Source organism: Rhizophagus irregularis, chromosome 18 (assembly GCF_026210795.1).
Source record: "Rhizophagus irregularis chromosome 18, complete sequence".
NCBI classification, from domain to species: domain Eukaryota; kingdom Fungi; phylum Glomeromycota; class Glomeromycetes; order Glomerales; family Glomeraceae; genus Rhizophagus; species Rhizophagus irregularis.
Window position 1 is genome coordinate 1,242,819 of NC_089446.1, and position 17,182 is coordinate 1,260,000.

A 17,182-nucleotide genomic window follows, 5' to 3' on the forward strand; every position below is an offset into this window, starting at 1 on the left:
ATAAATATTTAGTTTTAAAAATCATATGTAATTTAAATTTCATATAAACCTATATCATATATAAATTATTTTTTATCCAATTATCAAAATTAAAAAAAAAATTATATTCGCTCTTGCCTCTTTGTTTAAAAAAAAAAAAATGACGAATAAAAGATATAATTATGAAAAAATCTTTACAACATCAAATGAAAATGATATACAAGATATATATCAATTATCAAATAATAATAATTTCTCATTAGAAAATGAAAATAATATTTATTCAGAAATGCCAATTCCAACAGAAATGTATTATATTTCACAAAATAATGATGATGATGATGATAGAAAGAATAATTATAATCAAAAATCTTTTACTATTTTAAATAATAATAATCATAACAACAACAACAATAATAATGAAGAAATTCAATTATTTGATATTGAAAAGAAAAAACTTCAAGATGATATAAATAAATATTTTTATCAATATAATTCTTTATATTATAAATTACAAGAAAAATTTATAGATTTAACGAATAAAAATATAAATCAACAAAATAAAATTGATTCACAAGAAAAATTAATTAATCAATTAAGATATAAATTACAAAATTTAGAAAAAGAAAAAAATAAATTAGATAATGAAAATAATAATTTATATCAAAAAAATTTAAATTTAGAAAATCAAATTAAAATTTTTCAACAAAATGATTCATTAGTTATAAATTCTAATACTACTATTATTCAATCGGAAGGTGGTGATGATGATCAAAATTATATTGTTAATTTAAATAATAATATTTCAGAATTAAATGATAAAATAAGAAAATATATAACAAATTTAAAACAAGATATTGTTATTAATATGAAACAAGTTAAAAATCTTTTATCTCTTTATAAATGTCCAATTAAAACCTTGAATCAAAAAGATGATCGTTTACTCATTCAAGCAGTTTTACAACGTCATATCATAGAAAAAATATTTGATTATGCGAAACAATATTTTCAAAGTACTGGAAAACATTATCATCTTGAAGCTGATATTATTAAAAGTGAATCTTCTTTATCCTTATTATTAACTCACGCTTCTAAATGTCGTGTTGGGAATGATGAAGTGACTCTTACCGCATCAACAAAATTACGTCAACAAATTTATTCAATTCTTAATAATCGTGGATTCTCTGATATCGTTGGAGATGCTATTTATGAACATCCTTTCATCGCTTATTATAAAGAACAACTAAATGATATTATGAATGAATTGCGTATTATTGAAGATATTCAAAAGAAATCTGCTTCTGAAAATTTGGCTGCAACTATCATTCGTGATGTCATAAAGATATTTTGGTTTAGATTAAAAGTTCAGGAACCTGCTGTTCAATATCTTTGGATTCAGAATAATACAAAAGTGGATAAAACTTTTATGGAAGGAAACAATTTGGATGACAATGGCAATTTAAATCTATTTGTTGATTTATGTTATTTCCCTTTAATTGGAAGAAATCTCTCGTCAAATAATCGAAAAATTTATTTTCCCGCAAAAGTTTATGTAAATCCAACAACGAACTAAAAATGATACGCTAAGGCGCTATGAAAAAATTTGTAGACACGGGTGTTTTTCTGTCACACTCACGTGAACATCAGCCAATAAAATAGTTTTATCTTTTTCTTACAACGGGTTATTTACTTTTCGTTTATTTATTTGTACTACAAGAATTAGAATTATATTTTATGTTGTATTTTATATTTTGATAATAAAGTTCAAGTTTCAAATTTTTGCCTAAATTTTCGTGTTAAGAAATTGTATTAGAGTTAAAGTTCAATTTAGCGTAATATTTAAAAAATTACAAATTTATAAAAATATTCATGCCTCATGCGTAATCAATCACACGTTCATATCAAGGCCAAGTAAATCGTATTGCATATTTATTAATTATATATTAAAGATCATTAAGATCTTGTCACAAGATTTTTTTTGAAATTAGCCATCTGATTCGTTGATTCGACTTAAACCTATTTTTTAAAAACTTTTAATCAATAGATAATGCATAGCAGCACATACAAATAAGCAACACTACATCAAAATGTTAAAATCTCAACTTGTTATTAATAACCCTTGAAACCGACAAAAAACTCATCAATAGAGAACCATTTCTTTGCCTTTGAATTTAGTTGATGGTTCTTGATCTTGATTCTCTGATTGTTGTGGAATATTCTCTAGAATTTGATAATCGTATTGAAAGTTTCGTTGCAATGACTCTTGCAAGAGTGTGAGTTTTTGGATTTTTTGTATCAAAATCTTTTCCTATTTGAGGGAAATAACATAAATCGACTTATGTATCGACATCCGCATCATCATCATCATCATCATTTGCTTTCATAATTGTTTGATCCACTTTAGTGTTATTTGGGATCCAGAGATACTCGGTGACAGTTCTTGGACTTTTAATCTAAACCAAAATAGTCTCACAACTTCACAAATGATAGTCGCCGCAAAATTTTCAGAAATAATTGTTTTCTCATTATCATTGATAGTACGTTCATAACTTTGTTAAGATCATCTTTACGAGAATTAATAAAAGGGTGTTCATCATTTTCACCTTTGTTATCAATTACGTTGACAAATCCACGATTGCTAAGAATTGAATACGTGTTATTTCATCATGACATCATCTCCAGCACGACATTTAGAGGTATGAGCCAATAATTCTGATAACAAAGTTCATTCTTAATAACGTTATCTGCTTATTCTGCTTCATGTTTTTCTATCTGTCCAAAATAATGTGAAGCATACGAAAATATTATTTCTATAACATGACAATGTAAAACCGCTTGAATAATTAACCGATCTTTTTTTTGACTCGTGATTTTAGTTGAACATTTATAAAGTTTTAACTTCTTCCATATTAACAACAGTATCTTGCTTTAAATTTATTATATATTTCTTTATATTATCATTTAATTCCGAGATGGTATTATTTAATTTTACACCATAATTTTGATCATCATCACTTAATTGAAAATTTATAATCACACCGAGAGCAGATTGATAATTCGATACTTCATCTTCAAATAAAGCATTTTGCTTAGCAAGATCAAATTGATTTCTAAATTGGTATTTCTTTGAACTAAGTTATTATTTTTAGCTTCTAATTCTTCTTTTTCTTTTTCTAAATTTTGTATTTGATCTTTTACTAAATCTAAAGATCGTTGTGAACAATCAATTCTTTGCCGTTGTTTTTGATTAATTTCATTAAGGTCGCTGATTTCATTATCTAATAAAATTTTTTGTTGAACAATATTTTTTAATTGATTCTCCAAATTGGTATTTTTTTGAAGTAAATTATCATTTTTAGTACTTAATTCACCTTTATCTTTTTCTAACTTTGTATTTGATCTTATACTAAAGATTGTCGTAATTGATTTATTATTTGTCCTTGTGACTCAATTTTATTTTGAATTTTTTGATTAATATCTTTAATCTCCTCGATTTCATTTTTCAACTTTTTAACAATTGTTTGATAATGATCCAAGTTTTTGTTTGTTAAATCCGTTTATTTTTTTTTGTAACTTATTGTATAATAAATTGATATTATAATGAATTTCATCTTGAAACTTTTTTTCTTCATTAAAAGATTGGATCTCCTCATTATACCTCATTATACTTAATATAGGGTGATTGATTATTATCATGTGGAATATTTTGTCGATGTCGGACAAAATCCCGACATCCATTTTCATTCATTTTTTTTTTTATATCAGCTCTTTAATTCGCGTAAAATCAAAGGATTCACCGAACGTTGATGAGTAGTGGTGTTAAAGCTAGTTATTGAATTAGTTCTCATTCGATTTATTTGAAAATTAAACCAAAGATGTAATATAGATGAACAATTTAATATGATAAATCAAAAGACAATGAATTATGTAAGAAATTCTTTTGAATCTCTCATTATAATAAATTAAGAATAATCAATTTGTAAGTAAAAAACCAGTTTACTGTATACTTATTGTACATATGTTAATTTTTCTCTTTTTATTTTGAATCGAATAAGTGAGAGTCATAACATGCAACATGTACAGTACTATAAGTAGAGATGTAATAATTTACTACGCAGATAAACTCAAAGATATCTTCTTTTATTATAGAATTTGATTGACAACGCTATTTTAGTAGTTTCGTTGTTGTCTTGTTGATGCTCTTACCTTTGCAAGAGTATATATTTTTCTATTACCTGAATCAATATCTCTTCCAATTAAAGGGAAGAAACATAAATCAACATATGAATTTACAACTTCATCTTTATCATACAAATTAGCTACTTCCATTAATGTTTTATCCACTAATGTATTATTCTGAATCCAACGATATTGTACAACAGGTTCCTGAACTTTCAATCTAAACCAAAATATCTTTACAACTTTACGAATGATAGTCGCTGCCAAATTTTCAGAAGTGATTTTCTTTTGATTAATATTGATCACACGTAGTTCATTCATAATTTTGTTTAATTTTTCTTTATGGTAAGCAATGAAAGGGTGTTCATGAAGAGTATTGCCTACTCCAATAATATCGGCAAATCCGCGATTGCTAAGGACCGAATAGATTTGTTGACGTAATTTCGATGGTCCAACGCGCGTTACTTCATCATTTCCAGAACGACATTTGGAGGCATCAATTAATAATAAGGATAATGTGGATTCATTTTTAGTAATGTCCGATTCAAGATGATAATGTTTTCCTGTGCTTTGAAAATATTGACTTGCATATTCGAAAATTTTTTCCATGACGTGCCGATGTAAAACTGCTTGAATAAGTAGTCGATCTACTTTTTGACTCTGGATTCTAGTTGGACAGTTATAATGTAATAAAAGTTTTTTAACTTCTTCCATATTAACAGCAATATCTTGCTTTAAATTTGTTACATATTTCTTTATATTGTCGTTTAATTCTAAAATATCTCCATTTAAATTCACAGCATAATTTTGATCATCATCTCCTAGTTGAAAATTTGTAGCTACACCGAGAGCAGTTTGATAACTTGACGCTTCGTCTTCTAATATAGCATTTTGTTTAGTAAGATCTTCTAATTGAGCTTTTACCAATTCTAAAGATTGTTGTGAACGATCAATTCTTTGCTGTTGTTTTTGATTAATATCATTAAGGTCACTGATATCATTATCTAATAAAACCTTTTGTTGAACAACATTTTTTAATTGATTCTCCAAATTGGTATTTTTTTGAAGTAAATTATCATTTTTAGTACTTAATTCACCTTTATCTTTTTCTAACTTATGTATTTGATCTTCTTTCAATACTAAAGATTGTCTTAATTGATTAATTATTTGTTCTTGCGACTCGATTTTACTTTGATTTTTTTGATTAATATCTTTAATTTCCTCGTTTTCATTTTTCAATTTAACAATTGTTTGATGTTGATCCAAGTTTTTGTTTGTTAAATCCGTATATTTTTTTTGTAATTTATTATATAATAAGTTAATATTATTATGAATTTCATCTTGAAGCTTTTTCTCTTCATCAAGTGATTGATTATTATCATGTGGAATGTTTTGTATATCATTTTCATTCATTTTTTTATTTAAAATTTAGTATTTAATAAATTATGAAATAGCAATCGAATTTTCTTTATATTTAAATTGATTTGTAATGATCTACCTTATTCATTCCAATTATATTTATCGAGAAACAATGACAAAAATGTATCTAAGTTGATGACTTAGAACATTGTTTAGGAAAAAAAAATTCTCACGTTCGTGATTGACTTTTTTTAGAACACGTAAAAAAGTTATAATTCTTATGTTTGTTATTAAGTATATTAAGTTATTATTTTATTAATTTTATTAATTGAACAACAATAAACAGTCTTTGGATAATTGATTTTTATACTATAAATAAATTTGAATTTGCTACGAATAAAATTCATTACCCGCCGGTGTTAAGTCAGTTAAGAAACATCAATAAAATTAAGAAATTGCTATGCACAAATTTTTTTAGAGATTTTTATTAAAAAATTTTCAAGAAATTGTAAAAGAGTATTTGCAAATAATAGAAAAAGTTGTAAAAATTAACCCGATATCAAACACATCAATAAAAATGACGTGCTTCTACTCAATGAATGTCGAAAATGAAATTCGTTTAATAATATCCTATTCAAGACGAAAATGTTTTTCGGTGCTTTGAAAATAGTAGTGATTCGTTTCCTAAAACCGCTTTCTTATATTATCATTTAATTCTTATTTTGATTTTCTAATCGTGGAATTTAAGAATTATTATATCATGTTAATTTGTCTTTTCATTGTTATTATTTATTATATTTAATAGTTCCGTATATTTCTCTTTGTATTCATCGCTCATTAGCTTATATTTGTTGATTTCTTCATCTTTTTCCTTTTCTAAATTTTTCATTTGATTTTTTACCAATTCTAAAGACTGTTGTGAACGATCAATTCTTTGCTGATGCTTTTGATTAATATCATTAAGGTCATTAATTTCCTTATCCAACAAAGCATTTTGTTGAACAACATTTTGTAATTGAGTATCTAAATTTGTATTTTTTTGAAGTAAACTCTCAATTTTAATATCTAATTCCACTTTTTCTTTTTCTAAATTTTGTAATTGATTTTCTTTTAATTCTAAAGTTTGTCGCGATTGATTAATCATTTGTTCTTGTGACTCGATTTTACTTCGGTTTGTTTGATTAATTTCTTTAATTTTCTCGTTTTCATTTTTCAACTTTTTAACAATTACTTGATGTTGTTCCATGTTTTTTGTTAAATCCGCATATCTTTTTTGTAACTTATTATATAATAATTTATACTGTTTAATATTATTATGAATTTCATCTTGAAGTATTTTCTCTTCATTATATAAAGATTGAATTGCTTCATCATGTGAGATATAGGGCACTTTGAGTATGTCATAAAAAAGGGAGTTTTTTTTTTGGATTAATGAAAAGTTTAAATTATTATTATTTTTGAAAAAACACACAGAAGAATCTTAAATTACCACGCATCAAGCCATATTTAACAGCTAATACAAATAAAATGGTTAGCATCGTAATTCACAATCAAAAATTATATTAAGATAATTATTTTTCTACATTCTCACCTCCTTTCATTATAGCACTAACAGGTTGAGGTGGTATAGTAATAAGTTTAACTTTTGAACTAAATTCTTGTTTAATTCTTGATTGTAAATATTTTGACTCGCTAAATCCACCAACCATTAATATTGCAGAACAATTATTATTAATCAAATGTAATCGAGTATCAATTAATTGAATAATCCTTTTTACAATTGGATCAAACATTATTTTAACGTTATCAAATTTTAAAATGATAGTCCATTCATCTTCTTCCATCTTATCAAGATATTCTCCTTTACAATACTGTTTTATAACAGGACAAATGTCTAAAAAAATAAATTTAAATTAGTAAAGTAAATAATTTTTAATTAATCATCGTTTAAATGTATTACCGTCTAATTCCAATTCGGTATCCACAAATTCTGATGGATCTCCGGTAAATTTCATTTTAACCAATCTAACAAATTCTTGTACCATATATTGAAGTTGACAATAATGATTTTCTCTAACTTGACTAATTGCATTTGCTCCAACTTTACTTTCTAAAAATTTAAGAAATTCTTGATCTACAAAATTACCACCACAATAACCTCCACTTCCTTCTATAATTTCGCTTAATGTTTCACCCTCCAAAAGTTGACTTATCGTTAAATCTACCGTACCACCTCCGCAGTCAACAATCATAAAGTTTGCTAACAAACAAAAAGAATTAATAAAAGAAATAATTTCAATTACTAATTTATAAGTACTTCCTACTTACCACCAACTGACAAATTATGTTCCTTTAAATATTTCATACAATGAATCGCGGCAGCTTCGGCTGTTTAAATAACGAAAGTTTTTATTTCCATGTATAAATAACACGTGATGCGTACGATAAATTGTACATACGTCCTGTTATAAATCTCAAATTTCGAGCATACTGATCTTTCAATAATCCTGCTTTAAATATGCATTCTCTCATAATCGAAATCGCATTATCATCAAATTCAGTGGGAATCTTTTATATTTAAATAATTATCTTTAATAGATTTGATGACAAAATTCATAAAAAAAATAAATAAATTTAATTTACCGTAAAAATAAATAAAACTTGAGTGAAAAAGTTAACTTTCCAACAATCATCTATTTTATTTTTTACAACTTTACCAAATTCATGGAGATAATCAGTAATAGCTTTTTTATAATCAAGCCCATTTGGTAAAGGAGGTTTGTTTGACATTTTTCCTAAATGTAATTTAAATAATTCAACAGGTTTTTTATCAATTACTTTCTTTCTTTTTGGTCGCTTGGCCAATGCAGAAAATCCCCACGATTGAACACTCTTAAGATCGTCATCGTATAATAATACTGTTGGAACTTTAAATCGTCCAGCATAATCTTGCCAATCTGTATGTGTAATAATTTCATTTAGTTGAGTTCTTACGTGTGTGTATGCGAAACCCTTGATAAAATCAAAATGATATTAACACTTTGTTTTGTATTGAATAATAACAAAAATCTTTAAAAATAAAATACCGAATGAGTGGTTCCAAAATCTATAAAATTTGTAACGAAAATAATGATTATAATAATATATTAAATATAAGTAAGTGGACGTAAACGAATACATTACTTACCGATACCAACAATGACACGATAATCGGACGCTTTGGACATGTTTATTAAAAAACAGTTATGTATGCTAATCAAATTATCGACTAAAATACAAAAGTTTAGACATAAGAAAGGTAAGTTCCTTTTTTTTACTATTATGCAAAAAAGAAAACGTACAAAAGTAAAAATTACACAAAAAAAATTTTCACTACTAGTTTTATTATATACAGTATAATGAACCCTTTTTAACTTTATTGCATGATCACCGCAAATTTTGTTATAAAGTAATAAAATAAATTCCTCATGAGATTCAAATATTTTCCAACCACCTGATTGGTGACCGATTGGTGACTGATTGTGGTTAATTTAAAATAATTATTTAAAAATTAAAAAAATATTCGACAATTTCAAATTTTAACGTTGTTCATTAGTCTACTTCAAAGAATTGATTAATCGGAATTTTTGGTAGGTTACACTAAAATTTATGACCACTGAAAAACAATAACTTATTGGCTGGCTAATAGTTTATCCAATCATTTGCTCAAAATCGGACTTTAATCGCAAATTTTAAAATCGAAGTATACTAGTCAAAAAATCGATCGATCACATAAGAAAAACAGTCCGATGCGCACATGATCCATTTATGTTTTCATTTCGTGCATTAAGGGCAGGATAACATAAAGGTAAAACTATAAAATGGCAATAACTGCCAATCTTGCTAAAAAAAATTACATGAATAATGCACATGATCCAAGTCATGAAAACTTGTTCATTTATTATCGTCATTTTAAATAGCAAAAATAAAATTTTTATTGTTATATAATGGTATATCGTGCAACAATTTATATTAAATATTACTTAACAACAACTGAATTTCATCATAAAATTTACAATTATCATAAAATATAATCAGTTAACCTCATTTGCCGTAACTAAATGTTTAGATTTATCTTGATGAGAATAATCCAGTTCAAATGGCCAGGAAGTTTTTGTACTGTCTTCCTTGAAAATAGCATTAGATACGATTCCAAAATCCAATGGGCTAAGTGGTAGTAACATTTTTTCATTTCTAGTTGTAAAGATTAACAATAAAATACTACAAACAAAAAATGTTACGAGTGTTAAAATAGCTATTTCTATCCAAAGTCCCGGAGCTTCTAATTTCTCTATTTCATCAACATCAACATTGATATTATTCGACATAGATTGTATTGATGATACCAATGATTGTGATATTACTCGTTCATATTCATCCAAAAAATTGTAATTGTGCGTATTTCCTTGGAACTTGATAATTTCTCTCCAATTTGTTGTTATTGTTTGCATTTTAATCATAATCTCATCAACAAGTCTTTCTCCAAAGGCTTTTCCATTCACGTTATAATCCGACACATTGTTAGAAAATGTTTCTTTGAGTTTGTCTAAGCTGTTATTAAAATTTACTTCCGATAATTTTATATTATCTGGCGTATTCCCAACTATTTTCATTTTTTTCCATTCAGGAATTGCGATACATTCCATTTTCATTCGACATGTACGATTATATGCTTGGTCTGTATGATATCCACTATCGTTTACTAACCAATTAGCCATTTTATAAACATTAGGTTCAAAATTGGGAGAAATATAAAACATATTCAAAGGTATGTCACATCTGTCCGTTATATCGGTTGTTAAAAAAATTCGAGTCGGTGTAGCTCCTAAAACAACATCTCTCTTTGCTACGGTGGATAATCCACCGTAAGAACCTGTAAATCTACCTTGTGCAGGCACATCTGTTACATTCCCTAAATTATTACTTACTACACTATCAATTCCGTCACCTATTGTAAAGTTACATGACGTAGTGTTGACTCTGATACGTATTGCATCCAAAGTATTATTATTACTTAAATCCCAATAAGCGGTTTTCACGTTATGTGTACGCATAGTATTTTCTAATGTAGTGGAATTTAAAACCAAAGCAAAATTATTATCTTCTAGATCAGAAGTACATGAGACGTACGTGCAATTTAGATCGTTTTTAAACAAATCCATATTATGATGTACAATTTTTGTAAAATTATGTATCCCAATAACGTTTGCAACCAAAATATTTGGTATATTTTTTCCTAATAAATTCATTATTAATAGTAACATAATAAATACAAGCATTCCCTTTGATGATTTGTCATATCTGGAAAATAAATCTATGAAAAGCTTAAACATAGAACTATGTGTGGCCTGCATGCACAATCTAAATTCACAACCATTCATTTTACGTTTTACTTTGTAAATAATTAACCATATCGACAAAATTAATACTGGAACTAATACTGCTTCTAATATTGAAGAAAATATTGTGATAAATATTAGCCATTTGTTCATAGAAGATGGATTTTCATCAATCCTCAAAATATGTTTTATTGTACCATTAGTTTCAAATTCCCACATAGTTTAAAAATTTTTATAAATTTAAAATAAATTTTTCGGGTATCATATTTATACTATCGAGATTCCATTTTTTTAATTATCCGACTTTACGATTATGATGTATAAGATCTGATTAGCCACAAAACTGTAGCCTTCGGACCTGGTTTAATCGAGAATCCCAGATCCCAGGCGACCCAGGCGATGATCGCCATGTCTGAGCCGCCGGATGATCAGCAACCGCGGCAAGCTACGCCTTTTTATCAGATTTTTTTAACGGGCCGATGGCGCAGCAATTTTAAAATTATTCTTCTTCTTTTCAATTACTTACAGTAGAGATCGGAAAACGATGAAATCAGGGTTGCTAAATACGTTATTTATAGTAATTTATGGTAAATGATAAATTACCAAATACCAATGGCGAAAGGAAACTTTTAAATGGGGTTTACCCTTTTAGAAATAAAAATGTTGTAAACTAGTAATCAGTTTACATAAAAAATACCTAGAAATTTACTACATATCAAACAAACACTTTACGAAGTGTTGAACCAGTCAATACCTACAATATCTGCTGCAAATGAAATAATTGGAGTACATTTGGAATATTTGGAATGATTTAATAAAAGAATTAAATGATTTTAAAACTTGAACTGGAGAAGAAACACTCATTTTTCTTTATTGGATATGAACGAATATGATGAAAATATACATTATTTGGTAAACTTAGAAAAATTTTGCACGTAATTTTCCCAGGTTTGACGTTATATCACGTGTTTAAATCATGTGATAGATACGTCGTTACATGTACGTTTCGTTATATATATTGAATCTTCAATAAATCATGCTTTTTTAAGTGTATTTTCTCATAATTATATCATATTTGAACAATCGAACAAATAATTAATTCTGAAATCTAATTCTGAAGCTCATATTTACGTACGTATCGGGGAAATGTTTGAAAATACACTAACCAAATGGTGGAATAATAAATCCGCTAGCTAGTAATTAAAAAAAGATTTTATTACAGGTGGGAAGATTTTAATTTTTTATTCGTTAAAAAGAAATGTTATTGTGAACGTTATTTATGAAAGATTTTCTTTTTAGCCAATGCCAATCTCAAAACTTCCATCCTTGGAAACAAAAACTTTTTAAAAAGGATATGATCTACGGGAAAATAAATGGTTCTTTTATAAAAAGCTTGTGAAAATTACAATTTTAAATTTTTTAACACAATTTTATTGTGATTGATGAATACAAGAATTCTCAATTATGTGGCGACCGACTAGAAGGAAAAGGTCGAAGAACATATTATAGCCAACCTAAGTTATATAACCATTAAAATTATTCACACTAAAGCATATAATTTTTAATGATATAATTGTCATGTTATCGATTAGTTAATCGATTAGTGACCTAAGGATGATGAAAAACAACTAAAATGCACACGTTCAAACCTTAACCAACCAACCAAAGGGCTTCTCGTGAACGTAAAGAAAAACACATATGAACCTTGGAAATTTGAATCATAATTCAATGCAAAATAAAAAATTTTTTAAAATATGATATATAGCGATGTTAGATAAAAGGTTTGCTTCTTCCTGGCCAATAAAGAATGAAGTTTAAAAAGTTACTATGATAGAGACACAGGTTTTGTGACTTTATCATCCGTCATTATGGGCAAATAAAACCCGCCGAATGAACTAGACCTGAAAATGGATAACGCTCAAGCGTAATACCTATATCTCACCTTTAAGATTGAAGTGAGGCCTTAAAGAGTAGGCAAGCATGGAGGTTTTGTTATAAAGCTTTAAGAGTGACAATAAGACTAATAATAAGAAAACTTTTGACATCATCGACATTGTTCAAGAAATTGGTAAGTTCATAAATAAAACCGTAAATTTGGTGTTGGAAGATAGTTGTTTTACTCAAAATTTTACTTAAACTAATTAAACAAAGATTTCATGTTGATTTGAATGCAACGGTAGCCTTCAAACCAGAATTACTCTGTAAGTAGCTCAGTCGTTTGATTGATTAAAAATTTTATTTAACGGCAATTTGAGTTACAAAATCTCTAACTTGGGCCATAGTTGGAGAATGCGAGTTCAAGCTCAGAAATATTTTCACGGTATTAAGTTCTTACATGGTATACTTTACTCTTTCTCTTTTTATATATACAGTAAATAGAGTATGTAGTATAATTTTAATATAAATTTTCTCTCCTTTTTTTTAATAAAAGACGGCTTTGATTAGAAGACTTTTCCTAACTTTATATCAAAGCGAATTGTAGGAAAAATTACGATTAATATATCGATTTTTCAACGATTTTTAAATATATTGATGAGAGCATGGTACGAGGGTACGAGTATTTTTTTTACCTCTTTGACCCGGGATGTAAAAGGAGAATATGTTTTCAATTAGAATTATGTGTTTAATTGCCATTTTAAATCTACTTCTAGGCGGGATTATGACGGACTTATTAAAGGTAAATTTTTTACATACTGTATTTCTTAAATTTGTTTAAATTTCAAATTATTAATTCTTTTTCAATAGGCGTTTTATAATCAGGTATAGCGCTACAAGCATAATGAGAAACAGCTATCACATCCAACGATTGCAGTACAAATTACCCAATCCCGACACAGGGAGGTAGTGACAATAAATAACAATACTAAATACATATTCTTTTGAATCTTGTAATTGGAATGAGTATAATTTAAAATCTTAACGAGGAACAATTGGATGGATCATCCATCAACCTTCGATGGTAGGATAGAGGCGTACCATGGTGGTAACGGGTATTAATTATGATTATTTATATATATTATGTATGGTAGCAATGCAGTAAGAAATCAATCAAGAAAATTCAAAATTAAGAAAACAATTTCAAAAGGTTTATTTTACTATGATAACTTTTTTGTCATAAATAAAAAAAATATTTTTTGTGAATATACAATTAGCAGTTGAGTTGACGTGAATATCATTTGTTTAAATGATTTCATTTATTAATAATTGCTTTTAATTTGACACATGAGAGTTAGCTGAACCAGTTTGTTCAAATTCGTTTTCATCTACTTGCAGACTTAGAGCTGAATTATCATCCGATTTAACCATCTTCATGAAGTTGCCTATTACATCCATACATTCTTCTGTTAGGCTTTTTTTAATAAAATGACGTGGAAAAACTTTTGCGGGAGTACAAACTTTATCACCATCATCATCTGGTTTATAAATCATCGGAAATGAACAAACTTCAACGACCAAGTCATCAATTTCATTCTCATCCCAACTACCTTTCATGAAGATGTTGTTGATTTTTTCGTTATTGTTAAACCAACGATACTGAGCCACTGGTTCTTGAATGGGTAAGCGAAAATAAAATATTCTAACGACATCTCGGACTAAATTTTCTGCTAGCGCATTTACATATTTCTTCTTTTCAATATCTTTAATATCACGATATTCATCCATCATCATATTGATTTTTTTCGAGATAACATCAATAAAGTTATGTTTATTATATTTACTTATGGATTCTTTGATATCATTAAATCCTCGAGTGCCAAGTGCAATATAAACTTGTTGACGTAATCTTATTGGTATAAGACGAGTTATTTCATCATCACCAAGACGATTATTATGAAGTCTTTCCATTAGACCAGTCAAATTCGTAGTTGATGCTACTATATCTGACTCAAGATAACATTCTTTATTTGAACTTGTGAAATAAGTTTCCGCTTTATCAAGTATTTCTTCAAGTACATACCGCTGTAATACAGCTTTGATGAGTGGTTTGTTTGGTTCTTTATCGGAAATCTTTATTTGACATTTATATTTACGTAAAAGCTCTTTTGCTTTATTTATATTAACATCTATTTTAGGCTTCAAATTTGTAACATAATTTTCTAAAGTGTCATGTAATGCTAAAATATCTTCATTGAGTTCAACATTAAGATTTTGATCATCATTATAATCAAAATTTGTTGCTATTCCAAGGGCCGACTGATACTTTGATGCTTCAACTTCTAGATCATCATTCTTTTGGTTTAATGACTGAATTTCAGTCTTTAATAATTCAATGTTATCTTCGTATTCTTCTAACATCATCATTAAATTGGCATTTTCATCTTCAAGATATTTGTTACGATCTTGTAATTCTTTCATCTCGGTTACAGTTTCGTTCGCCATGTTACCAATTTTATTTTAGGCCACAGGTTGATTGATTGAATAAAAGTTGTGTTTGAAGTACTTGTACTTATTTAAATGTTCTTTGGTAACAAAAATGGAATATTAGTGTAACAATCATAAACCTGCGTTTTCTAAGCCACTTTTTTCAGTATTACGATTAATCTTTTTTATTGGTACTTTTAAAAGTAACATAAATGTTCCCAAAACAAGATAACAATAGTTTTAGTTAAAAATTCTCATGAAAAGAGGAAGATGATCATTTTTTTTTTTTTATTAAATCAATTACGAATTTATTACAAACCTAACAGACCGGATTTACCAAAAAAGGAAAGAACTACTGGAATTATACGTTTATCGGGAAGTTTCTATATTAATTCATGTAGCCATTTGATCAAAATATTACCTCATGAGAAAATCGTTAATTTTATAAAATTATGCGTATTTGCGTATTGTTCTTTTTAGTTTCGATAAACATCATAAATTTTTTGATATAAAAATGCAGCGATTAGTTTTATTCCCATTAAATTTTTTTTCTTCGATTTATAGTATTATACTGCAGCTGCAACTCAGTAACTAAATGATGTCGGATAACGAAGGCGACGATAACGTTCTTGTTCGTGTTATGAATAATATAGTGCTAGATGATGATGATGATGATGATGATGATGACACGTCAGATGATAGTGATGACAACGATTTTATTCGTATAATTCCTAGAGCTAAAATGCCAGATGACGAAAAAGAAAATGAAAAAAGTGATGATGTTGTTATTGACGATGATGACAAGAATATTCGTGTGGTTGCTGCTATAGGTTAGTGTATTCCATTATTACAAATATATTCTTAAAAACTTGAAGCCAAGAAAGACTAATTCTTTTTATTTTACTTTAGATTTCGGAACTACGTATTCGGTAAGGATATCCGATCAGTAGCTCTTTTTTTTTGTTCCAGAATTTTTTCAATATTTTTTTTTTAAAAAATATCATATAGGGATTCGCTTACGCAACTAAATCAAATCCATCAAATATATACGTACATGAGAAATGGCAAGAGTATTCTGGTCGTGATTATAAAACTCCAACAGTGTTAAAATATGATGATTCATTTAATGTTATATCTTGGGGATATTCCGCAATGGCTAGCTCATCAAGCTCATCAAAAAATAATAAGAAAAATAAAAAGAAAAAGAATAAAGAACAAGCTTGTGATTTTAAACTCGCAGAAAGGTTTAAACTAAAATTACGTCCGAATAAAAAAACGGATAAAATTTATTTACCAGAAGGTTTAGATTATAAAAAAGCTATAATTGATTATCTTACAAAAATACGCGAAGTTATGCAAAATCTTTTAGAAAAATCTCGTAAAATTGACTTTTTCAAACAAGTTTTGATTATTATGACGGTAATACTTCTTTACGATTTTAATTTCAAAGTACCACAAGCTCCTGTATGAATTAATTATTATTGCACCTATTATAGGTACCAACTGAATTCGATAATCGTAGTGTAACCATCATGCGCGAATGTGCGTTTAAAGCTGGGCTAATTAAGCAAATGACTAGTCCACGTTTGAAATTTACAACTGAGCGTAAGTACTAATCATCAGTTGATAATTACTTAACACACTTATTTACACGGGATATTTATTTAGCCGAGGCTGGTGCAATTAATTGTATGAGTTTCCTAAAAGATCTGAATGTCGGTGTTGAAAGTAAGTAAATAATAAAAGTCTTATTGTTTGATATGTAAGATTATTTCACTTTTTTTTTTTGATTTTAGAAACATTTATGCTTGTTGATTGTGGCGGTGGTACCGTTGACTTAACAACTCGAAGACTCTTAAAGGATAATAAACTTGGTGAAACGATCAAAAGTAGAGGCGGTGATTGTGGTGGAAGTTTTGTTGATG

At 27.5% G+C, this 17,182-nt stretch overlaps 8 protein-coding genes across 8 annotated transcripts in view; 3 read left to right on the forward strand and 5 right to left on the reverse strand.

The window, feature by feature from the left end:
- Window positions 1-139: 139 nt before the first annotated feature.
- Window positions 140-1,552, forward strand: OCT59_009909 (uncharacterized protein; the record flags this gene model as incomplete). The annotated part of the gene is made up of 1 exon (XM_025322888.2): window positions 140-1,552. One exon carries the CDS (start codon window positions 140-142, stop codon window positions 1,550-1,552), a length of 1,413 nt encoding a protein of 470 aa, XP_025165088.2.
- A 763-nt stretch (window positions 1,553-2,315) lies between these two features.
- On the reverse strand, window positions 2,316-3,727 carry OCT59_009910 (uncharacterized protein; the record flags this gene model as incomplete). The annotated part of the gene is made up of 4 exons (XM_066132672.1): window positions 2,316-2,432; window positions 2,521-2,617; window positions 3,044-3,366; window positions 3,638-3,727. The coding sequence occupies 4 exons, from the start codon at window positions 3,725-3,727 to the stop codon at window positions 2,316-2,318; spliced, it is 627 nt and encodes a 208-aa protein (XP_066000293.1).
- Window positions 3,728-4,149: 422 nt separating this feature from the next.
- Window positions 4,150-5,571, reverse strand: OCT59_009911 (uncharacterized protein; the record flags this gene model as incomplete). The annotated part of the gene is made up of 1 exon (XM_025330967.2): window positions 4,150-5,571. The coding sequence occupies one exon, from the start codon at window positions 5,569-5,571 to the stop codon at window positions 4,150-4,152; it is 1,422 nt and encodes a 473-aa protein (XP_025165089.2).
- A 709-nt stretch (window positions 5,572-6,280) lies between these two features.
- On the reverse strand, window positions 6,281-8,744 carry OCT59_009912 (uncharacterized protein; the record flags this gene model as incomplete). Its single annotated transcript, XM_025332938.2, has 9 exons — window positions 6,281-6,906; window positions 7,007-7,030; window positions 7,109-7,411; window positions 7,478-7,777; window positions 7,846-7,905; window positions 7,977-8,085; window positions 8,161-8,529; window positions 8,604-8,623; window positions 8,705-8,744. 9 exons carry the CDS (start codon window positions 8,742-8,744, stop codon window positions 6,281-6,283), a joined length of 1,851 nt encoding a protein of 616 aa, XP_025165090.1.
- A 157-nt stretch (window positions 8,745-8,901) lies between these two features.
- OCT59_009913 (uncharacterized protein) lies at window positions 8,902-11,114 on the reverse strand (the record flags this gene model as incomplete). The annotated part of the gene is made up of 1 exon (XM_025322889.2): window positions 8,902-11,114. The coding sequence occupies one exon, from the start codon at window positions 11,112-11,114 to the stop codon at window positions 9,591-9,593; it is 1,524 nt and encodes a 507-aa protein (XP_025165091.2). The 3' UTR covers window positions 8,902-9,590.
- Window positions 11,115-12,662: 1,548 nt separating this feature from the next.
- On the forward strand, window positions 12,663-13,661 carry OCT59_009914 (uncharacterized protein; the record flags this gene model as incomplete). Its single annotated transcript, XM_066132673.1, has 7 exons — window positions 12,663-12,676; window positions 13,047-13,096; window positions 13,178-13,233; window positions 13,327-13,373; window positions 13,433-13,446; window positions 13,547-13,572; window positions 13,641-13,661. The coding sequence occupies 7 exons, from the start codon at window positions 12,663-12,665 to the stop codon at window positions 13,659-13,661; spliced, it is 228 nt and encodes a 75-aa protein (XP_066000294.1).
- A 298-nt stretch (window positions 13,662-13,959) lies between these two features.
- OCT59_009915 (uncharacterized protein) lies at window positions 13,960-15,342 on the reverse strand. Its single transcript, XM_025322890.2, has one exon. It carries the CDS (start codon window positions 15,273-15,275, stop codon window positions 14,106-14,108), a length of 1,170 nt encoding a protein of 389 aa, XP_025165092.1. The 5' UTR covers window positions 15,276-15,342; the 3' UTR covers window positions 13,960-14,105.
- Window positions 15,343-15,517: 175 nt separating this feature from the next.
- OCT59_009916 (uncharacterized protein) overlaps window positions 15,518-17,182 on the forward strand; it is a 2,980-nt gene continuing 1,315 nt past the window's right edge. The window contains exons 1-6 of the mRNA XM_025322891.2: window positions 15,518-16,087; window positions 16,167-16,186; window positions 16,266-16,676; window positions 16,754-16,862; window positions 16,926-16,985; window positions 17,054-17,182. The exon at window positions 17,054-17,182 is cut by the window's right edge and continues 171 nt beyond it. Coding sequence (XP_025165093.1) covers window positions 15,853-16,087; window positions 16,167-16,186; window positions 16,266-16,676; window positions 16,754-16,862; window positions 16,926-16,985; window positions 17,054-17,182 — 964 coding nt within the window. The 5' untranslated portion in view covers window positions 15,518-15,852. The remainder of the gene's footprint in view (window positions 16,088-16,166; window positions 16,187-16,265; window positions 16,677-16,753; window positions 16,863-16,925; window positions 16,986-17,053) is intronic.

What these genes read in the sequence shown, in the direction of transcription:
- OCT59_009915 (XM_025322890.2), bottom strand. Translation starts at nt 15,275, where the DNA reads ATGGCGAACGAAACTGTAACCGAGATGAAAGAATTACAAGATCGTAAC.